At 35.4% G+C, this 25,419-nt stretch overlaps 1 protein-coding gene across 1 annotated transcript in view; it reads left to right on the forward strand.

Annotated features, from left to right (window-relative positions):
• The window catches only part of LOC123528806 (mRNA-decapping enzyme 1A-like), a 148,071-nt gene extending 126,588 nt beyond the window's left edge, over window positions 1-21,483 (forward strand). The window contains exon 11 of the mRNA XM_045308812.2: window positions 135-21,483. Coding sequence (XP_045164747.2) covers window positions 135-212 — 78 coding nt within the window. The 3' untranslated portion in view covers window positions 213-21,483. The remainder of the gene's footprint in view (window positions 1-134) is intronic.
• Window positions 21,484-25,419: the final 3,936 nt, after the last annotated feature.

Below are 25,419 nucleotides of genomic sequence, written 5' to 3' on the forward strand. Positions count from 1 at the left end.
AAATAGATAAGTCTTTATGTATTTTACTCTGTTGTGCAGATATGATTTTAGCAGACACCAGTTACGTCTACAAATATATAAATTATGACATTTTAATAAATGATATAAACACTAAGATTCTTCTTCCCTTTCAGAATGACATTAGTTTTATCAGCACTATTCATGAAGCCTACCTAAAAAGCCTCCAAGAGCTCTCAGGACAAAAGTCATAGCAAGACTGTAGAACCATAGCAGATCTTCTGACAATTTCTGAACAATTTTTTACTGAATTGCAAAATTAATTTACTAGTCGTAAGTGCAGTTTCAGGACAAATTAATTTCTCAATGAATACTCATAATCGTCTTTTTTATGCCCCCGAAGGGAGGCATATTAGTTTTCAACTGTCTGTTCGTTAGTTTGTCACAACGTTAACTTTGCAACGTTAACTTTTTGCATGAAGGCACTTTACTCGCGAACCACTGCCCCCAGGACCTTCAAACTTCACATGCTAATAGCACTTATTGAGTACACGACCTTATTGACTTTGGGGTCACCAGGTCAGAGTTCAAGGCGCTGCAGGGGCATTTGTCACCATTAGTGACAGCTCTTGTTGTTACATTGTTATTCTTAGTGCAAATTATTATTTCTTCATCATATCACAAAGTGATCTCCCTTCCATAGAGACTTACATACAAAATTACCTCCCTTACACAGGGACAGTGTAATGTCTAACACACAGAGTGAAATCTCTTCCACAGAGACATAAATACTAAAATTTTTTTATCAGCTACATACATAGTGATCTCCCTTCCATAGAGACAAATACAAAATGACCTCCCTTACACAGAGACAATGTAATGTCTAACACACAAGAGTGAAATCTCTTCCACAGAGACATAGATACTAAATTTTGTATCAGCTGCATACGTAGTGATCTCCCTTCCATGGAGACAATGTTATACCAAAAACCATACCTGCTGCTTAACAGAGTTACCTTCCCTGAGTGCATAGAAAATGGGTAATAGACTTTCACTGTGATCTCAACGGAACTGAGTGATCTCCCTTTCAAAGGAGGTAAAGTTATAAATAACAACTACTGTGACCAGTTTCGTAGAAGAGTGACCTCACTTGAGTGGAGACAACCTCTACCTACTTACAGTGTTAATGAGAATAAAGTCCCTTGAAATTTGATTTTTCAAGCATGTGAAAGTGCTTTTAGACATGTAAACAATGTGTTCAGTTAGTTCTATATTTATGAATTGTGTACTAAATATTGTAATAGTTTCTATGTTTGTTTTATGATGTCTTGTGAAGTGCCATTTTGTACATGTTTTTACTGATTAGTATATTTTGTTTTAGTAATTTTACAAATCTGAAAAGATGCTTCTTATCAAGTTTGCAAATGTTTGATAGAAGATTTGTAATTCATGTTACCATTAGAAACAAGAAAGGATGAGGATAAGAAGAAATATTAAATTTGAAAATTGCTCATTCAGTAAATTGAGAAAAATAGCTTTAACATAAAAAGCAAGGTCAGAAATCTTAACATGAAGTTTTCAGCATTTACAAAAAGATCAAGATGACATTTTCAGTTTTGACAAAAAGATCAAGGTCAGAAATATTATCATAAAAATTTCAACATAGACAAAATATTGAAATAAACGAATAGATCAAGGGGTCAGAAATCGTATCATGGAAATTTTCAGCATTGACAAAATGATTGAGGTTAGAAATATAAATATGAATTAAGCATATAGGTCAGGATCAGATTTCATTTAAGATATTTTTTTTTTTCGGTATTGGCAAGAAAGGTCAAAGTCACACATGGCCTAAAGTGAGGGCGAAGTTTGTTATAGGTTGAAACTCAAGTCATTTTATTGTGCATTTCAGAAAAAAAAGTAATTGTAGTTTTGTGTGTTGATTGTATATCATCAGATGTTCAGATGTTGAGGTACAAGTTTAAAAGACTTGGTGGTTGTTGAGCTGTTGAAGTGGGTCAATTATTTTTGCCTCAGTTGATTTTCACTTACATTTTTGATATAATATCAAAACATATGTCACAGTATGAGAAAAATGTGCAGCCAGGCTGGGACTTGAACCCGGGGCCGCGAAATACCGTTCCGATGCTCTACTGACTGCACATAGACAGTTCTGGTATTTTAGAGTTTTTATGAATTTCTTTTTAGACAATTGAAGCAGTTGTGATAAAAGAAGTTGGTATCTTGAAAGAAAGAGCTGTGGAGGAAGAAAACAGTATCAGTTATAACTTAAAAATGTGTCCCTAAACCACGAGAAATAAATTTTACATCATATCACAATGGATTGGACCTTTATACAGGATGGCAAAAACAACTTGTACCACATAGTTATGTCAAAGTCCACTTTGCAGTTAATAGACAGCCACATTTTGTATTGTGCATTTTTGTGTTTGAATACTTAAGAAATTTTATCCTGAAGTATTTAGTGCACCAATAAGGAGTTGACTTGTATGATAGTAAAATTGGCTTCTGAACAAATATTAATTGGAACAGAGACAGACGGTTGTATACTTTTGGCACTTTATATTGTGATATGTAAATAAGCATCTTGATTGTAATTATGTACATGTTTTAAAATTATTTTATAGTTGTCAATCAAAATTGTATATGCATGGTATTGTTTGATATCATGTACGTGTCTTATTGTTTATTGAATATTGTTATACTTAGGCAAGTAATAATTAAAAAAATGTGAATTTTAATGCTGTGAGGTTAACATTTCTTGTGACCTCTGACCTCATTTTATCACCGCATTATTATAGTATTTTATTTATTGATGTTTTTTATGTTTACGTACTTTCCATGCTGTGGCTAAATATATTTTAAACTGTTGATGGGGGAAAAACTGGGATACCTGTAGCTTCATTTGCATTTGAGGCTATTTCTTCATTTGCATTTGAGGCTATTTCTTCATTTGCATTTGAGGCTATTTCTTCAACAGATTCCCAGAAATTTTGTTTGTAGAAATGATGAATCAACAAGTATGAAATATAATGGTGCTATATGTATACAGCTTTATGAAAAGAGGAGGTATAAATATGCCCTGGTATATGAAACTGTCGTCTGGAAAATTTAGTTGATGTATGATATAGTTTTTTGAACAGTTAAACTGTTAAACAGTTTCTGCTTTGTATTAACTGATGGTGCAGAAGAGATTTTGCTGGTAATGTGCTTGCATTTAGAAGAAATGAAAATTACGGCAGCTGAAAGAAGATTTAAGTAGTCACTTTTGTTATTATATGTATTTTGTATTGTATGATAAATATATATTACTTTTGTTTGTTGCCCAGTTGTGATGTTTGCTTTTATTATTGAAATTGTTTTACTATGATATCATGTGCATTGATTCAATTACATGTGGATTGGCTTGATGAAATGTGGATTGGTGCAGAAACATTTTGGATTGGTGCAATTGAATGTGGATTATTCCATTTAGATTGTAGTAATCTTGAACACTAATACATGTTGTTGCTAGGAACTTTAATATGTCCATTGATATTTATTATTGATGCATAATACATGTGTTTTGAGTGAGTTTGATAGCATTAAACCAAAATCGCAGTTGCTGTTTTGGAAATAGCTGATTCTTCATTATGTAACTAATCAGCCAATGAAATCCATTGTTACAAATAACTGGTTCCTGTTTTGCTTTTTCACACACAAATGGGAACCATTACACTGTGGTCCAACCACGATGAGAGATTGGTTAAACGTCGGTTGCAATGAATGAAAATTTGAACAATGGTAAAAGAACCATGGTTGCTGTTTGAACTCGGGTCTGTGTAGAAGAACACAGTGTGATAGAAAATCGGTTGAAGGCTTTTTTGTACAAGACAAAAAATCTAATGTAAGAGCAGAAAAATGTAGATGGTGATATTTGTTATGGCAATCAAGAAAAAGCAGTTTTAAAGTTTTTGAGCAATTATTTACATTGTATTTATATGAGAAGTATTGCTGCTGTACAATGGGTCGAAGATACTGTTTGACAAAAATGTAAAAATAGAAAAGAAAATGTAGATGGTGCAGTTTATGTTGTAGAATTTGTACCTCATTATGAAGTTGTTATGAGACTGTAGACATTGTAATGCATAAAGAAATTCAATGAATGGAAGACATTGTTTGAATTATTTGACAAAAATGAGATGTTAGACAAGAAAAAGAGGTGGAGGTTGTCATGACAATAAACAAATTCTCTTGTATCTCACAATGATGTTGAAAAGTTAATGTAGACATTACATATTTATGAAAAAACTGTCAGAAATACAATATATCTAACAAGGAGAACTCAGTGAGACTATGTGGAGCTTAACACATTGGGTTGCTGGAAAATTGATCCTTATTCAATTATTGTTGTGAGAAATTATTTCAGTCTTCATTCAGGGTGAAAATGGGAAGAAAATGCTTCCACTATGAAAGATAGATATGTTTCTGACTTCGGATTAACAGAGATAATATTTTTTCAGTATTGATAAGAAACTTTGGAGAGCTAGTGTTCGTTGTTATTTATATGATGCCTGATAGATCTTGTGAAATAAAGGATGTTAATCAAAGCTAGGCCAAAATAAAAAATTGTTTTACCCCAGAAATATTCCATTTGATGTCAGTTTCTACTTTATGGGAAAAATATCTTCCATATTTTGGCCTTAAAAATGTCTTCAGTATTTTTGCCTAGTGACAATTTCGTTAAAGATCAATTTTTTTGTGTACTATTTGAAACTGATTTCTGTAGTAATGGAATATCAAGTGATTACTTGTCAATGACAAGGTGAAGATATTGTTGAAATGATAGCAGGAGTGTATGTTAGTTTGCCAGTTACTTCAGATGGCCAAGATCTCCCTTGGTTTCGAAATAATAGACTTGATCTGGTGTTGACATCACACCTTGATTAAAAGGTTTGCATGTATTAGATTGAAACATCATACGTGACTTCCCAGTCATCAAAGCTATTGAAATTAGCAAGTTAGATAACTCTTGATTTAATTTAATTTAAATTTGTACCCTTTTTCAACTTAGAACATTCAGTTTAAGCTGTGTGTGCAAATACTTATCAATGTGTATTTCAGTAATAAATGTATGTATTGGACTGAAACTTCACACAATGCTTCCTTCCTATTTTAAGTACTTACTTAATCAAGGTAGAGGTAAATAACCTTTGCTTGAATTTAATTTAAAATATTGCTCTTTTTCAACTTCAAAAATTTGGTTGAAGTTTGAATGCTCTAATTCGGTCTAACTGCCAAGTAGCATCTCAGACAGAAACTTTAGTCAATTCTTTCCAGTCGTCAAAATTAATGTACTTGCATAATCAGGTTAGATAACTTTTATATGAATTTAATGAAAATTATGACTTTGTTTTTTAGAAAATTTGGTTTTGCATGCAATTTGTTATTATTATTGATATGAAATAAATTGTAATACAATAACTTGGTTACTAAGTCTTGGCAAGTTAAAGCCATTTTTCAGCTTAAATATTAACAGATAGTAGAGTAATGCTGTTTTACGAATAGCTCTTTTTTGTCTGAATTTTGGTCAGTATGTCTTTAGGAATGTGGGAATGAATTAAAAACCTGGTTAAAAGAGACCACTTGTTTTAATTAAATGGTCAGAGTTAATACTGGTTAGAATTTTTTATTGTATGGCTGCTTAAATAGAAAGATGTAGATAGCTCAATAGGGAGAGCACAGTTCTATGCAGCCTGGGGTCGTGAATTTGATCCCTGGTTGAGGCATATTTTCTCCGGGAAACTTCAATAAAAGACATTGTGTCTGAAATCATTCGTCCTCCACCTCTGATTCATGTGGGGAAGTTGGCAATTAATTGCAGAGAACAGGTTTTACTGGTATATAATCCAGGAACATTGGTTTAATAGGTTAACTGCCCACTGTCACACAACGGAAGGACATCGATGTAAAAAGAAGATGCTGAAATTTGTTTAGACATCCTATGTTAGAAATAGCTGTTTTAAAACAGAGAACCAAGTAATAAAGGCAGAAAGTAATCTTGTGACAAATTGATGATGCTGAGTTTGTCACAAAGACATCATTACTCTTCCTTAACATGGCTCACAACCATTTGAGATGATTAAAGAGGTGTGTATTTATGTAGAAAATAGCAGATGTGTATTAAAGAGGTATGCCTTTGTATTCATTGCCAATTTTTTCAAAATTTAGAAAGTGCTTTCAGCAGTTAATATTTGTTAAAGAAAATAAAGAGATAGAGGAAATTCTAAAACAGTTATTTATAAAAAATACTTTATAATCTGTACAGTTATAAAGTATTTGTCATTCAGTAAAAATGTGATGTAGAAAAATAGTTATAACATTTAAGTACTTTGTCATTAAAAATCAACTTTCATGTATAGAGATACCAACTTACAGTTTTTTACACACAGTTGTTTTGAAAAATAATTGATATTGATCTGGAGGCATGCCCCTTTAAAGTAAAATTTCTAGGAAAATTTCACGAAAATGGCACCCAAAGGGTTATCTGATATATTTATAATTTGATGGACTGTCAATATCTAAGAAATTTCCTTTTATGCCATGCATCATTGAAAATAAACGGTGCCACCAAATGTCAGAAAAGTTTACACCATCATCAATAAATGTCTAGGAAATTCCAGGAGATGGATAGTCCATGCTTGCTACAAAATATTTGGTAGCTAGACAAGTCATCATATATATTCTTCTATCACCCCTGATCCTGGTGTCATCTTGCACCAACGGGTCGGGTTTATGTACTGATTTGTATGTTTAGTTCACCACTTTAGTACTTCACCACTATAGTACTTCACCACTATAGTACTTCACCATGATAGTACTCCACTACTGTAGTACTTCACCACTATAGTACTTCACAATGATAGTACTTCAACACTACAGTACTTCACTATGATAGTACTTCACCACTATAGTACTTCACTATGATAGTATTTCACCACTATAGTACTCCACTACTATAGTACTTCACCACTATAGTACTTCACTATGATAGTACTTCACCACTAAAGTACTCCACTATGATAGTACTTCACCACTATAGTACTTCACTATGATAGTACTTCCCCACTATAGTACTTCACCATGATAGTACTTCACCACTATAGTACTTTATGCTTGTTATTTCTCAAAATGCCCATTTTTATCAGGATTGCTTATACTTCCTTCAATTTTACCTATTTCTAAAACCTCCCTATGTTCAGTGCTTCTTTTATCTGGAGCATTTTACTTTTTCCTCACTACCCTGTCTTGTTATGTGTCACTTCATAAATTTCACTTCTAATATAGTTTCAGTATTATTTAGCTGTTCCCAATTGAGTTTTCATGAATGTCCCTTTGTGTTCCTTGAGGCTTCTATGCCCTTTCACATGTTCCTTGAGGCTTTTATGCCCTTTCACATGTTAAAGCTTTTATGCCCTTTCAAATGTTCCTTGAGGTTTTATGCCCTTTCACATATTCCTTGAGGCTTTTATGCCCTTTCACATGTTGAGGCTTTTATGCCCTTTCACATGTTCCTTGAGGTTTTAATGCCCTTTCACATGTTCCTTGAGGCTTTTATGCCCTTTCACACGTCCTTGAGGTTTTAATGCCCTTTCACATGTTCCTTGAGGCTTTTATGCCCTTTCACATGTTCCTTGAGGCTTTTATGCCCGTTCACATGTTGAGGCTTTTATGCCCGTTCACATGTTCCTTGAGGCTTTTATGCCCTTTCACATGTTCCTTGAGGCTTTTATGCCCGTTCACATGTTGAGGCTTTTATGCCCTTTCATATGTTCCTAGAGGCTTTTATGCCCTTTCATATGTTCCTCAAGGCTTTTATGCCCTTTCATACGTTCCCTTTTATGCCCTTTCATATGTTCCTTGAGGCTTTTATGCCCTTTCACATGTTTCTTGAGCTTTTCTGTCCGTTATCTACTTCAGATAACTCTCCTTGTTCCTTGAGCTATTCACACTTCAGTGACCATTCCCTCTTGTTCTGTGTTTAGTTTTCATATCTATTTCTTTGATCATTTTGATTATTTAATGTAACTTAAGCTTTCCATGTACTTTGACCATCTCCTCTGGTTCTGTGTTTAAAGTTTCCAGAATGCTTTGCTTTTCTTTTGGCATTTTTACTTCTGTTTTATTTTCACTTCTCACTTTTCTTTAACCACCCATCCTGGTTTATTTTGCAATTTTTCACTTGTTTGGTCATTTTTTTTGCCCCCCTTCAAAGAAGGAGGGGTATATTGTTTTGCAGATGTCAGTCGGTTGGAATGTAGACCAATCCGTTTCCGGATGGTAACTCAAGAACTCTTGGGCCTAGGATCATGAAAGTTGATAGGGAGGTTGGTCATCACCAGCAGATGACCCCTATTGATTTTGAGGTCTGTATGTCAAAGGTCAAGGTCACAATGACCCTGAATAGTAAAATGGTTTCAGGATGATAACTCAAGAACCCTTGGGCCTAGGATCATGAAAGTTGATAGGGAGGTTGGTCATGACCAGCAGATGACCCCTATTGATTTTGAGGTCAGTATGTTAAAGGTTAAGGTCACAGTGTCCCAGAACAGTTAAACGGTTTCCGGATGATAACTCAAGAACGCTTAGGCCTAGGGTCACAAAAGTTGATAGGGAGGTTGGTCATGACCAGCAGATGCCCCTTATTGATTTTGAGGTCATTAGGTCAAAGGTCAAGGTCACATTGGCCAGGAACAGTTAAACGGTTTCTGATCTTCTTGTCCAAAACCATAGGGCCTAGGGCTTTGATATTTGGTATGTAGCACAATCTAGTGGTCCTCTACCAAGATTGTTCAGATTATTTCCCTGAGGTCAAATATGGCCCCACCCCGGGGGTCACATGGTTTATATAGACTTGTATAGGAAAAAACTTTGAAAAACCTCTTGTCTAAAACCACAGGGCCTAGGATTTTGATATTTTGTATATGAAATCATCTAGTGGTCCTCTACTAAGATTGTTCAAATTATTCCCTTAGGTTCAAATATGGCTCCGCCCTGGGGGTCACATGGTTTACATAGACTTATATAGGGAAAAACTTAGAATCTTCATGTCCATAACTTGTCGAAACGACAAAGACTTTGATATTTTGTAATGTAGCATCATCTAGTGGTTCTGTACCAAGTTTGTTCAAATTATCCCTCTAGGGTCAAATATGGCCCCGCCCCAGGGGTCACATGGTTCATATAGACTTATATGGGGAAAACCTTAGAATCTTCATGTCCATAACTTACATCTTTCAAATTTGGACCACATGTATAGTTTTGAGTGGCAAGATGAACCTTGACATGAGTTGACCTTGATCTTGACCTAGTGACCTACTTTCACATTTCTGTAGCTACAGCCTTCAAATTTTGACCACATGCATAGGTTTGTGTACCGAAAAAAACTTTGACCTTGTTATTGACCTAGTGACCTACTTTCACATTTTTGAAGGTACAGGCTTCAAATTTGGACCATATGCATAGTCTTTTGTTCCGAAATAAAGTTTGACCTTGATTTTGACCTAGTGACCTTCACATTTTATCAAGCTACAGCCTTCAAATTTGAACCACAAGCATAGTTTTGTGTACTGAAAAAAACTTTGATCTTGAGATTGACCTAGTGACTTACTTTCACATTTCTGAAGGTACAGGCTTCAAATTTGGACCACTTGCATAGTTTTGTGTTCCGAAATAAAATTTGACCTTGATTTTGACCTAGTGACCTACTTTCACATTTCTCAAGGATCTACTTTCACATTTCTCAAGCTACAGCCTTCAACTTTGAACCACATGCGTAGTTTTGTGTACCGAAATTAACTTTGATCTTGAGATTGACCTAGTGACCTACTTTCACATTTCTGAAGCTACAGGCTTCAAATCTGGACCGCATGCATATTTATTTTTGTGTTCTGAATTGAAATTTGACATTGATTTTTACCTATTACCTACTTTCACATTTCTCAAGCTACAGCCTCCATATTTGAAGCACATGCATAGTTCTGTCTACCGAAATGAACTTTGGCCTTGAAATTGATTTAGTGACCTACTTCCACATTTCTCAAGCCACAGCTTTCAAATTTGGACCACATACACATTGTTTTGTACCGAAATGAAATTTGACCTTGATTTTGACCTTGAGCTAGTCTTGAAATTTGGAACATTCAAAAATGGCTCAGTGGATGGCACCAAGATCACTGTAATCTCTTGTTAGGTTAATAGGTTAAAGGTCAAGGTCAGATTAAACCAGAATGGTAGAACTTTTGTTTACAGTGAGCATATAATTTCTGTTCCTTGTGCAATTACTGAATGCATCAAGGGGGGCATTTCGTGTTTGACGAGCTGTTTGTTTCTTTGGTTTTCATGCTTCCATGAAGCCTGTTTCTTGCTGTCTTCTATTTGCATCTTAAGGTAGTTCTGCACATTTGGATTGAATTTTTTTCTACAATATAGAATTGATTAAACACTAATTTTTCAAAACTTCAAAATATACTTAGAAAATTCAGCAAATAAAAAAGATAGGGTCGTGTGCTTGATTAGTTGCTAGACTGATTTGAAAAATTTTGACCTCCCGCAACTTTTCATAATGGGAGTCTAAGGGAAAATCACAACTTTCGTAATATATTCGCGAATAGAAATTTTTCTACAATGCAGATTTTAATGAAACTTCTCACAGCTGTAAATAAATATATGGTCTATAATGTGGTGAAATAAAATGTGTAGGTCCATGTGTTTATTTTTGAGATATTTTACCATGATTAAAGCGAACCACACATTTCAAGCTATATTTAAGACATTATTTTGAATTATTTAACATGTCAGATGTTTTAATATCATATTTTTAATTTAGAAAGATAGTAACAGTGTCATTGTAATAAATTTACTCAAGGGTTGCCATTAATTCGTAAAATGATTTTCATTTCCGTACACCGAATCCAGGCTCTATTCTACGTTTTCTGGATAAATGACGTTACGCCATCACTTCTGGTTTATCAAACATGCAGAACTATCTTCAAAGAAGAGGGAGCATACTGTTCTACTGTTCTGTTTGTTTGTGTGTGTATGTGTGTGTTTCTCTGTTTGCCAGTCCACTGCTGGACCATTTGGTTTGTGATTAAAGTGTAGAGAAAACTTGGTTATCAGATTTCATAGCATGATTATAATTACAAATGTATGTGGTCATTAGATGTATCACACTGTTTAGGTGATTAGAAGGTCAAAGTTCAAGGTCACAGTGATCTCCTGATAGAAAACAGTTTCTGATCAATAACAGGAGAATGGTAGGGTCTATTATGTCAAATTTCATAGAAGATTGCCTGTGGTCATTAGATGACCCCTAATTTTAATGGGATCAGGATGTCGAAAAGTCAAGGTCACAGTTACATTGAGATTCAAAGTGGTTTTTCAATAAATACGGGAGAATGCTTTGGCCTACATTAGGAAGATTGACTGTGGTCAGTAGGTGATACATGAAAACAAAAATCTTGGAGCTGGAAATGGTGTTTAGCTCACCAGAGCACATGCTCAAGGGAAATTACTGTGTTCACTCACCATCTGTCATTCACAGTAAAATGAGGCAAGTTGTTCAAATGGTTCCTCTCTTGGTTGCACATAGGGTCCTCCAGAGCTAAAAAAAGAAAAAAAACTTTAATTGACATTTACTCCTAAACTTCTGCTCAGATTTTGAAATGATTTTACAAAAATGTTCCTTGGTTGACCCCAGCAAGAATTTGCAAAATTTTCTGGTTCATTAAAAAAAAAAAACAGGCTGCCAAGGGACCTAGTAAACCTTAAACATTTTCTTTTATAGAAACTGCTAGTTCACTTTTTTTTATTTTTGGGTGACACCGTCCGAAGTGTTCAATTATTTTGATTTGGCAGAAACATGGCCACCATAATTATGATTCTTTTATAATCTTCTCTTTTAGTTCAACACAACAGAAATTAAAGGTTGATAGAGGAATAACACGTAGAACAAGGGAGAATGTTTAGGCTATTATTTATTTATTTATCTACCGGTTTCGGTCCCCTAGGATCTTCATCAGGATAACAGGTCATAAAAATGTATTACCGGTACTGAAGTGGATGAAATCTGGAGCTAAAATTTTACACATGTTACTAAAAATAGAATGAACGTCAGAGTAATTTTGGCTAAAGTAGGCAACTGATAAGTAAATGTACCTTAAATAAAGTTATTTGTCACTTGAAAAATTCCAACTTCTTGATTTGCTCATTGTTCTGGCTGAATTGTCCAAATTTGTCAAGGCAGACAGTTGTGTTGCTAGAGATTGGCATTATTAGTGAAGGAATCTCAAAAGTACAGTCTTTTATCTTGTATTGTGATGTCATTTCTATCTTTGTTGATGTTCGTGAAGTTTAATTTCAATGTTTTTAGCCATGTCTTCTTGCCTAGGACTACTCTGAATTTTAGCACAATGTCTTTATTCCATTTTATTCTGGGTTCTTTAGTATTTTTCTCTTTCTTTGTTACTTGGATGGTATTGTAGTCTCCAATTGGTGTATTTTAATAAAATGTTTCTTCAAGGTGATTTTTCATGTAGAGGTTTTCTTGCAGCATTTGCTTTCGAATTTGATTATTTTCTCTTAATGGATTTTCTTGTTTCTGTATAAATTGGATGAACTGGTAAACATTTCTCTGCAGGTATTGCCGGCTTGCTAAAGTGTTTTCCTGTTTGTGATTTACGTTTGTTATTTTTCCCTGTCTAATTAGTTCCTGGAGTTCTTCAGGTGTTGCCTTTCGTGCTATGTAATCAAATTCCATGGTCAAGAGATGAGATTTAGTCCTCTTGGTGTTTTCGTTTTAAGTTTATTAATCCAGGCCTCTTCTGTCTTTAAGTGGATATTGGTATCTTTCTCAGTTGTTTGTATGATTGTTTTTATGTCATTGACATTGTGTCAGTATGTGAGAAATGGTGCAATACTGGTTTAACGTCAGTTTTTGCTCATATGTCCATAAAATCTGTCTCGAAAACAGTTGCCAGATTGTTTGACATATTGTATTTTGCATTTGTTGCATGTTATTAGGTATATTATACTTACACTTCCATATGAATAATAACCTTGGAATTTGTATGTTTGGCCTGTCACAGAACTGGTGAACTACGTACTGTGCATCATGTATGAACATGTAATACAGTTTTGAGAGCATGGATAGCTTCCGTTTGCGGATGATGTTTTGTTAAGACCGGAGCGTACTAGTGATGATTCTTCTGTAATCTTCTCTTAGTTTTACCAATTGTTTAGAAATAAATGTCATCACAGTCATGGTCAGTAAAAAATTCCTGCACTCTGTGATCTCATTTTTTGTCTGGTTTTCTATTTTTACTGTCACAAATTCTGTGAGATTGTTTTATAACCTTTGCTGTTAGCCAGTAATTATTGTTCCAGACCAATTTCCAGTTGCTTTAAGATAAGTGCAGTTTCTGCAATTTGAATGATGTGACAGATTTAAAGCAAGTCATTCACAGATGAAGTGTATTTTTTTGCAACTGGAGTGATGTATTGCAGCGCTTGGCAGAAATCTAATAAATTGGGATATGTCTATCATAAATGTGATCAGTGAGTTTGAATAAATATACTTTGAAGTTTTATTGACAAAACAAAATGTATCTTAATTGTCTTTTGACTGAAAAATAAGTTATTGGACAGATTGTCATTTGCAGTGCTATGGCTAAAGATATTACAAGACTGGTGGTCTAAATTTACTGTTTAGTTTTGTTGTAGAAATACATTCAGCTTAATGATACGCAAAGCAAAGTTTTCATCATTCTACGGTTTTAGATACATAATGTATATATACAGAAATGTTAAATGCTGATGAAATACCTGTATATTCTTGCAATGTTTTGCTTGAATAAAATACAGTTTCTGAAAACAAAAAAGTTTATTTCATTTTTGCCAAAAAAATTGTGAGGGAGTAGCTTCGATTTTTAGCTGTTTGATCTACTTGAGGGGTTTTGCACATGTCATTACCTCTAATGAACAGACACAGTCAAGTGGAGTCTTTTTTTTTTCTAATTACTTTCTATGCTTCCAAAGGATCTTCTCACAGATTTTATTGTTCTAGAGCTTTGAATATTTCACATTTCAAGAAATATGCATTATTCTATTTACTTTTATGTTTTGGTTAATATGGCAGAAAAATTGAAAATTTGCAATATGAGCCGTGCCATGGGAAAACCAACATAGTGGGTGTGCGACCAGCATGGATCCAGACCAGCCTGCGCATCCGCGCAGTCTGGTCAGGATCCATGCTGTTCGCTAACAGTTTCTCCAATTCCAATAGGCTTTAAAAGCGAACAGCATGGAGCCTGACCAGACTGCGCGGATGCGCAGGCTGGTCTGGATCCATGCTGGTCGCACACCCACTATGTTGGTTTTCCCATGGCACGGCTCAATTATAATTTCAGTGTATTAAATTGCTATGTAATGTGATTTTGACTGATTTAAGAAGTGAATATTACTTGTATACATATGCTGTGTATGGGCAGGGATATTAAAATATGCTTGCATCTTTTAAGTTTGGCTTATGGATTGTCCATGGAGCTTATTATTTACAGAGCTTTCATATTTGCAGGCATTTTGATAGAGCTTCTCCTTGGACTTTATCACTTTTGTACACTATTCTCTTTGTCAAAATACTGTATATTTTCATAGGGATATAGATCCATAAAATACATTGAAAAGATATGTATAATTGCCTAGATCAGGAAATTGAAGTTGCGTGAATGGAATTGTCATATCATTATGGTATTGGCTAGTGATCTGCTGGTCTGATGTCTGAAATTAAAGTTACCTTCTGATGTCTGAAGTTAAAGTTATCTTCTAATGTCTGAAGTTAAAGTTATCTTCTAGTGTCTGAAATGAAAGTTATCTTCTAATGTCTGAAGTTAAAGTTATCTTCTAATGTCTGAAATTAAAGTTATCTTCTAATGTCTGAAATTAAAGTTATCTTCTAATGTCTGAAGTTAAAGTTATCTTCCACGGAAGTGCAAGCATTTGTATCTTTTATTTACAATTTTAGACATTGCAAAATAGCAGTTGTTCTATTTAAATTCCATTTTGTTACTTTGTAGTCACTGATTTTTCTTCAAGTACCTACACCTATTTTTAGAAGGTGGAATTGAAAATGTAGTGAAAAAAATTCCTGCTTGTAAACAGTCAACTAAAGTGTTTGCAAGCAGTTACTAGTTCATAGATTTTGATAAGATAATGACTATAACTTCTGTGTTTTGGTTTTCAAATTGTTGATTATTTTTCCACATAAACATTAATCATTTCTTTCTTGGTTTCTTTTGGTCAAACATTGACATTTTTTAAATCCAAAAATAGATGTCTGCACTTGTACCAAGGTTAAATTTGCTGTTTTTATAATTGCTTAAGTGTTGTGGATGACAGTTAGTGGTTTCATGCTATTTCCCACCGAAATCTTTGAATGTTTGCCGATTTTAACAATTTTCACTACTTCAGTTTTGAAAACAAAATTATTTGTCCACGTACAAGTAGAACAGTATTTTCTGTGACAAAATTTGTGGATGGAAGCTTTAATTCAAATGTAACAGCCAGGAAAAATATGCAGTCTAAAGTTAAAAAGAGGTCATATACAATATTGTAGAGGTGCCTGTAATGTAAGATTATGTTCCCTGAGAAATGTTGATGGAAATGTTTGGATTTTCTTGACAATGATACATTATTAGATTACTTACAAGTACTTATAATAATAATGGGATTGTGTTTGGCTATTCTTCTTACATAGTTCAATAATTAGATCTGTTTGCGCTGTTATTAACTGCATAATTGTTGTAGATGAAGTTTAGTTGTATCAGTGTTGTTGTTGTTTTTGTTGAATTTTAATGTGACAGTTCATAACATTTTTGTTGTACTTTCTAGATTGCTTAATAAGATTTTTTTCCCCTACAATATGAACAGTTATAAATAACTTCATCAGCTTGAAATAAACAAAGTCTTGAAATACTGCAGTTTCAGTGTAATGTAATGTAAACAGTGGTAAATGGATATATCTGTCCTTTATATTGTCTGTCATTCATCAAAGGCTTTTGAAAATACCGGTAATGATTGTTTACTGTAACATTACAATAACATTACAAGAGCCGCGCCATGAGAAAACCATCATAGTGCGTTTGCGTTTGCAACCAGCATGGATCCAGACTGTTCACTTTCAAAGCCTATTGCAATTAGAGAAACCGTAGGTCGAACAGCATGGATTCACACAGTCTTGTCAGGATCCATGCTGGTCGCAAATGCACTATATTTGTTTTCTCAAGATGTGGCTCACATAATGCAAGACCTCTGGTTAATAACAAGCTTCATAGTCAAGGTCACACTTCTAGGTTTTATGGTTATTGGTCATATTTCAAGTCAAGATCACATTATTGTCCTTCAGGGATTTTGAAAATAACTGACATGAATCATTTACAAATTGGGATGTTATGATCATGTCTGGGATGTCACAGACATTGACATTGCAATTCATGCTCGACACTTTCTAGTGACATTCTCAACTCTTGAAGTGTGTAAATTAACAGATTTGAGTGTTTAATTTGTTATTTTTTAAAAAGCTTTTTTTTTTATTACTGAGGTCACTATGTTATTGTCAAACTTGTATTGTTAATTTTGTAACAAGTTTTAGAATTAGTGCCAAAGTTTCCCATTTGTTAGTAAGATGTTTCCACTTGTAATTCAGACTTGTACTCTGCTGTGAAACAGGAAAAGATTTAAATTTGAAAAGCAGTAAACATTCCATTCAGAATTATCTCAGAAATGCTTGTAACTAAAGTAATAAAAAAATATTTGAACAACTGGAATTTTAAATTGGTTTCCTATTAACCCATGTAATATTTTCATCATGTGCAAATTTTAAAGCAGTTTCAAAGGGATTGTCAAGTATATTTCAAGAAATAGATTCAGGATTTATTTAGTGTTTTTCTTGTTCAATTAAAAATTTAAACTTGCCTGGGAGTTTCTATATGACTGTATTTAAGTTGCAAAAATTCGACAGATTTTGTAGTAAAGAAACTCAAGTTATCTTACTGTGTCTACTGGTATGGTGAAAAAATAGTAAAATTGGTAAAAAAAATATGTAATCATTATGGCATTTTAAAGTAAATTTGTGTTTTTTTAATCTAGCATACATATTTAGCAAAGTTATGGCAACTGCTCACCCAAGTTGTCTGTGCAAAAGGGTATTCAAAGGATTTTAGTTTTTCATCTATATTTATGAGTAGATAATTATATTCTTACAAGAAGTAGCACTAGAAAAACGATGAAAACTAATAGGCAAGTTTGTTAATTATTTCATTATAATTAACATTTGCAATCAATATTTGAAGTATTTCCAGAAATATATTATTTTACACTTATAAGTATGTTATAATCACAGGATATATATCTATCCCATAAAAAGCAGGTAACCCACTTCATTCAAGAATATGCCAGTAGCAAATCTGTTCCATAAGTGGATCATAAAACTATTCCATATAAATAACCTCAAAATGAAAATAAATGTAATGAAGTCATTCCTTATACTCGTCTAATTATCATAAAACTACAATAATTATGTCTCCCCCAGGAGACATATTGTTTTTGCCCTGTCCGTCCTTCCGTCTGTCTGTACGTCACACTTCATTTCCGAGCAATAACTGGAGAACCATTTGACCTAGAACCTTCAAACTTTATAGGGTTGTAGGGCTGCTGGTGTAGACGACCCCTATTGTTTTTGGGGTCACTGTCAAAGGTCAAGGTCACAGGGGCCTGAACATTGAAAACCATTTCCGATCAATAACTAGAGAACCACTTGACCCAGAATGTTGAAACTTCATACGATGATTGATCATGAAGAGTAGATGACCCCTATTGATTTTGGGGTCACTCTGTCAAAGGTCGAGATCACAGGGGCCTGAACATTGAAAACCATTTCCGATCAATAACTAGAGATCCACTTGACCCAGAATGTTGAAACTTCATAGGATGATTGGTCATGAAGAGTAGATGACCCCTATTGATTTTGGGGTCACTCCGTCAAAGGTCAAGGTCACAGGGGCCTGAACATGGAAAACCATTTCCGATCAATAACTAGAGAACCACTTGACCCAGAATGTTGAAACTTCATAAGATGATTGTACATGCAAGGTAGATGACCCCTATCAATTTTGGGGTCACTCTGTTAAAGGTCAAGGTCACAGGAGCCTGAACATTGAAAACCATTTCCGGTCAGTAACTTGAGAACCACTTGACCCAGAATGTTGAAACTTCATAGGATGATTGGTCATGCAGAGTAGATGACCCCTAGCGATTTTGGGGTCACTCTGTGAAAGGTCAAGGACACAGGGGCCTGAACATTGAAAACCATTTCCGGTCAGTAACTTAAGAACCACTTGACCCAGAATGATGAAACTTCATAGGATGATTGGTCATGCAGAGTAGATGACCCCTTACGATTTTGGGGTCACTCTGTTAAAGGTCAAGGCCACAGGGGCCTGAACATGGAAAACCGTTTCTGATCAATAACTTGAGAACCTCTCAACCCAGAATGTTGAAACTTCATAGGATGATTGTTCATGCAGAGTAAATGACCCCTATTGTTTTTGGGTTCACTCCGTTAAAGGTCAAGGTCACAGGGGCCTGAACATTGATAACCAGTTCCGATCAATAACTTGAGAACCACTTGATCCAGAATGTTGAAACTTCATAGGATGGTTGAACATGCAGAGTAGATGACCCCTATTGATTTTGGGGTCAGTCAATTAAAGGTCAAGGTCACAGGGGCCTGTTCATGTAAAATCATTTTTTGGAAATAACTTGAGAACCACTTGACCTACAATGTTGAAACTTAATAGGATTATTGGACATGCAGAGTATATGACCCCTATTTATTTTGAGGTCACTTGATCAAAGGTCAAGGTTACAGGAGTCTGAACAGTGACTTGAGAACCACTAGGCCAAGAGTGTTGAAATTTAGCGGGATGACTGGACATGCCAAGTAGATGATCCCTATTGCAGCCAACCATCAGTGTCTCTTTGACTTTCGCTCCTGACCCCTATTGACTTCTTGCCTATAGGACTTTGCATTGGGGGAGACATGCGCTTTTTTACAAAAGCATTTTCTAGTTATATTCTGGATTAGTATGTTAAAGAGCCTTTTACTGAAACCTGAAATTTCAGAGTTATTGAATAATTAATGCATCTCTTGATTACTTCAAAATTTCTGGTTAAGTTTAAACCAAACTTCAATAGTAGAAAAGATAAGAATCAATTCTAGTTGTGCATATTGCAGTCATTTTTGCAGACAGTTGAAACTTTTAAAGTTTTACTACTTTCATTCCTGCTGGTTCAAGTTTAAACATCGGTTTGCTAACTTGCTAACATGCATATTTTTGGAAGTTACCCGTTTATGTTTTTTCACAGTGTTACGGACAACAGTAGAAACTCTCCAATAGTCAGACTACTGTTTTTGTTCTTGAAATACAAAATCTCGAGACAATATTACTTCATCTTAGATAAGCATTATTGTTATGCATGCTCTTACCATGAATGATGGTTTTTATTGAATACTGTGAAATCATTAATATTCATGGGGGACTAATTTTCGTGGTTGAGTCAATCCACGAATTTAATACCAATGAACACGTAAAATTCCCATTCATTTTATGTTAAAAAGTTGAAATCCACGAATTCATATCCCCAAGAAATTGCTGTTTTGACCAAAACCACGAAATTTCATGCCCACGAAATTAAATGATTTTACAGTACTAGTAAATGGTGTTTTAGCTCAGCTAAGCTAAAGGCAGGCATGTAAGCTGTTGTGATCAAGTTGTGTCCCTTCATTGTCCTTCATTATCTGACATCATTGAAACTGCTGCCCAAAATTTGCTGTAAAACATCCCTATATGAAACTGTACAAGTTTGCTCCAGTCATGTCTCTAGGGTCACGTTGGCCCTACCTTGAAAGAATTTATGTTAATATTTTTAGCTCACCTGAGCACAAAGTGCTCACTTGAGCACTTCATGCTCAGGTGAGCTTTTGTGATCGCCCTTTGTCTGTTGGCGGGCGTCCTTCGTCAACAATTTGACTGTTAACAATCTATGAGTCACAATTTTGGCCTAATCTTAATGAAACTTGGTCAGAGTGTTACCCTCAATAAAATCTTGGACGAGTTCAATATTGGGTCATCTGGGGTCAAAAACTAGGTCACCAGGTCAAATCAGGGGAAAAGCTTATTAACATTCTAGAGGTCACAATTTTGGCCCAATCTGAATGAAACTTGGTCAGAATGTTACCCTCTATAAAGTCTTGGATAAGTTAGATATTGGGTCATCTAGGGTCAAAAACTAGGTCACCAGGTTAAATCAAAGGAAAAGCTTGTTAACACACTAGAGGTCACAATTTTGGCTCAATCTTATGAAACTTGGTCAGAATGTTACCCTCAATAAAATCTTGGAGGAATTTGATATTGGGTTATTTGGGATCAAAAACTAGGTCACCAGGTCAAATCAAAGGAAAAGCTTGTTAACACTGTAGAGGCCACATTTATGACTGTACCTTCATGAAACTTGGTCAGAATGTTAATCTTGATGATTTCAAGATCCAGTTTGAATCTGGGTCATGTAGGGTCAAAAACTAGGTCACCAGGTCAAATCAAAGGAAAAGCTAGTTAACACTCTAGAGGCCACATTTATGACCATATCTTAATGAAACTTAGTCGAAATATTAATCTTGATGATCTTTAGGTCAGGTTCAAATCTGGGTCATGTGGGGTCAAAAACTAGGTCACTAGGTCAATTCGAAGGAAAAGCTTGTTAACACTCTAGAGGCCACATTTATGGCTGTATCGTCATGAAACTTAGTCAGAATATTAATCTTGATGATCTTTAGGTCAGGTTCAAATCTGGGTCATGTGGGGTCAAAAACTAGGTCACCGGGTCAAATCAAAGGAAAAGCTAGTTAACACTTTTATGACCATATCTTAATGAAACCTTGTCAGAATGTTAATCTTGATGATCTTTTAGGTCAATAGGTCAGGTGAGCGATACAGGGCCTTCATGGCCCTCTTTTTTTGTAATCCTCTTCACAAGTGGAAAGCTTATTTATAAGAAACTTTAGCATTTGTTAGTATTTTCAACTGCAGTTCCTAGGGTCAGAATATTTGGGCTCTACATTGGTAGTGTTTATTAATTATATATATAAGAAGTAAACATATTTTACCAGTAGCATAGGATATAACTCTCCTACCAAGTTTGTTTAAGTCTGGTCAAATTTGGAACTGTCACAGGGGTACTAAGTTAATGAAGAGACCAGTTTCAAGAGAAAAAAAAATTGAGTTTAACTTTACTTGTGTGTCACTACTTCCGTTAGTGATTTAGATGCGTGACTTCAGCTCTTTTGGGTCTAAATTAGCCTCATGTTTGAATGGACAAAAAAATTTAAATCATCTGACAAAACTTGAAAAATTAACATTTCAATCTTGAATGTGCTAAGGATGTTTTGCCAGCTTGTTTTGCAATGTTTATCAATTTAAGGCCTAAAAAAAAATTCTTTGTTACCAGTAACATGCTTAAAAAAATTAGGGTAGGTAGGTCAGAATTTTTTTTTTTTTTAGCTCACCTGTCACAAAGTGACAAGGTGAGCTTTTGTGATCGCACAGCGTCCGTCGTCCGTCCGTCCGTGCGTAAACTTTTGCTTGTGACCACTCTAGAGGTCACATTTTTCATCGGATCTTTATGAAAATTGGTCAGAATGTTTACCTTGATGATATCTAGGTTAAGTTCGAAACTGGGTCACGTGCGGTCAAAAACTAGGTCAGTAGGTCTAAAAATAGAAAAACCTTGTGGCCTCTCTAGAGGCCATATATTTCTCAAGATCTTCATGAAAATTGGTCAGAATGTTCACCTTGATGATATCTAGGTCAAGTTTGAAACTGGGTTACGTGCCGTTAAAAACTAGGTCAGTAGATCAAATAATAGAAAAACCTTGTGACCACTCTAGAGGTCAAATTTTTCATGGGGTCTTTATGAAAATTGGTCAGAATGTTCACCTTGATGATATCTAGGTCAGGTTCGAAACTGGGTTACGTGCGGTCAAAAACTAGGTCAGTAGGTCTAAAAATAGAAAAACCTTGTGACCTCTCTAGAGGCTATATATTTTACAAGATCTTCATGAAAATTGGTCAGAATGTTCACCTTGATGATATCTAGGTCAAGTTCGAATCTAGGTCACGTGCCATCAAAAACTAGGTCAGTAGGTCAAATAATAGAAAAAATTTGTGACCTCTCTAAAGGCCAATTTTTTCATGGGATCTGTATGAAAGTTGGTCTGAATGTTCACCTTGATGATATCTAGGTCAAGTTTGAAACTGGGTCACGTGCGGTCAAAAACTAGGTCAGTAGGTCTAAAAATAGAAAAACCTTGTGACCTCTTTAGAGGCCATACTTTTGAATGGATCTTCATAAAAATTGGTCAGAATGTTCATCCTGATGATATCTAGGTCAAATTCGAAACTGGGTCACGTGCCTTCAAAAAGTAGGTCAGTAGGTCAAATAATGAAAAAACCTTGTGACCTCTCTAGAGGCCATATTTTTCATGGGATATGTATGAAAGTTGGTCTGACTGTTCATCTTGATGATATATAGGTCAAGTTTGAAACTTGGTCAGCTGCGGTCAAAAACTAGGTCAGTAGGTCTAAAATTAGAAAAATCTTTTGACCTCTCTAGAGGCCATATTTTTCAATAGATCTTCATGAAAATTGGTCTGAGTGTTCACCTTGATGGTATCTAGGTCAGGTTTTGAAACTGGGTCACATGCAGTCAAAAACTAGGCCAGTAGGTATAAAAATAGAAAAACCTTGTGACCTCTTTAGAGGCCATATTTTTCATGAGATCTTCATGAAAATTAGTGAGAATGTTCACCTTGATGATATCTAGGTCAAGTTCAAAACAGGGTCACGTACCTTTGAAAACTAGGTCAATAGGTCAAATAATAGAAAAACCTTGTGACCTCTGTAGAGGCCATATTTTTCAATGGATCTTCATGAAAATTGGTCAGAATTTTTATCTTGATGATATCTAGATCAAATTCAAAACTGGGTCACATGAGCTCAAAAACTAGGTCACTATATCAAATAATAGAAAAAACGACGTCATACTCAAAACTGGGTCATGTGGGAACAGGTGAGCGATTCAGGACCATCATGGTCCTCTTGTTTATTAAGCGAGACTTTTCGGAAATTATTTTTGTGTCAAAAATAAATACATATAAGGGGGTTATGCCTTCAGCGCATCAGTAAGTTGATTTCTAAAATCACTGGACATGTTTAAAGCATAAAAAGTGCAGTTTTGCAACTTTTTGTTAAAAAGTTGAAAAAAATATTAAGGCCATAAAAACATTTCAGGTCGGGCCAAAAATTTAGGGTAGGTCGGGATACTGGAAACAAACAATTTTTTTTTACGCCTAATTAGTCTGGAATACTTTATTTTATAACATTATCTGGTATTGTTAAGTTAAGAACCAATTGAAAATACAATGACTACAATCTGTATTTTTGTTTGACTGAAAAAAATCTTTTGATTACATGAAATAAAATTCTTTCTCAAAATTGTGTTAGTTGTGTGTATATGCATTTACATAAAATTCACAAATGGTGCCATATGGGATAGATTTTACAAGTGATGCCTTCCATTATACTGAAAATGTGTGCTCAGAATGAACAAACATTTCTGAGGCAGTGATAGGTATTCATCCATTCATATGTGTTCATGCTGTGATAGACTGATACTGAGGAAGGCAATGGTAGGTTTCTATGTGTTCATGCCAAAGCCGAGTTGCAGGCAATGGTAGCTTTCTATGCGTTCATGCCATAGCAGAATTGCAGGCAATAGTAGGATTCTATGCATTCATGCCATAGCCGAGTTGCAGGCAATGGTAGCTTTCTATCATTCATGCCATTGCAGAGTTGCAGGTAATGGTAGCTTTCTATCATTCATGCCAGAGCCGAGTTGCAGGCAGTGGTAGGATTCTATGCGTTCATGCCATAGCCGAGTTGCAGGCAATGGCAGGATTCTATGCATTCATGCCATAGCCGAGTTGCAGGCAATGGTAGCTTTCTATCATTCATGCCATAGCCGAGTTGCAGGCAATGGTAGGATTCTATGGGTTGCCATAGCCGAGTTGTAGGCAATGGTAGCTTTCTATGCGTTCATGCCATAGCCGAGTTGCAGGCAGTGGTAGCTTTATGCGTTCATGCCATAGCTGAGTTGAAGGCAATGGTAGCTTTCTATGTGTTCATGCCATAGCCAAGTTGCAGGCAATCTTAGCTTTCTATGCGTTCATGCCATAGTAGAGAGTTGCAGGCAATGGTAGGATTCTATGCATTCATGCCATAGCAGAGTTGCAGGCAAGGGTAGGTTTGTATGCATTCATGCCATAGCAGAGAGTTGCAGGCAATGGTAGGTTTGTATGCATTCATGCCATAGCAGAGTTGCAGGCAAGGGTAGGTTTCTATGCATTCATGCCATAGCAGAGAGTTGCAGGCAATGGTAGCTTTCTATGTGTTCATGCCATAGCAGAGAGTTGCAAGCAATGGTAGCTTAATAATGGCAATGGTAAGTTTCTACGTGTTCATGCCATAGCAGAGAGTTGCAGGCAATGGTAGGTTTCTATGCGTTCATGCCATAGAAGAGTTGCAGGCAATGGTAGGTGTGTGTGTGTTCGGGTTTAACGTCTTTTTCAACAATTTTTCAGTCATATAGACGATGATGTCTACTAGTAGCAGTGAGCACAATGCCCAACTTTATAGTGCTGCTTCACTGGAATATCACGCCGTAGACACATCACATGATACCCCACCCAGTCACATTATACTAACACTGGACTGACCAGTCCTAGCACTATCCTCTAAATGCTGAGCGCCAAGCGAGGAAGCTACTAGTACCATTTTTTACGTCTTTGGTATGACGCAGCCAGGGATTGAACCCAGGACCTCCCGCACTCGAAGCGGGCACTCTACCACTAGGCTACCAAGGTGGTGGCAATGGTAGGTTTCTTTGTGTTCATGCCATAGCAGAGAGTTGCAGGCAATGGAAGGTTTCTATGTATTCATGCTGTGGCAAATAGAGACTGATAAAGGCAATGGTAAGTTTCTATGCATTCATGCCATAGCAGAGTTGCAGGCAATGGTAGGTTTCTATGCATTCATGCCATAGCAGAGAGTTGTATGCAATGGTAGGTTTCTGTGCATTCATGCCATAGCAGGGAGTTGTTGGCAATGGTAGGTTTCTGTGCATTCATGCCATAGCAGAGAGTTGCAAGCAATGGTAGATTTCTATGCATTCATGCCATAGCGGAGAGTTGCAGGCAATAGTAGGTTTCTATGTGTTCATGACATAGCAGAG

The sequence above is a fragment of the Mercenaria mercenaria genome, chromosome 13 (assembly GCF_021730395.1).
Source record: "Mercenaria mercenaria strain notata chromosome 13, MADL_Memer_1, whole genome shotgun sequence".
NCBI classification, from domain to species: Eukaryota; Metazoa; Mollusca; class Bivalvia; order Venerida; family Veneridae; genus Mercenaria; species Mercenaria mercenaria.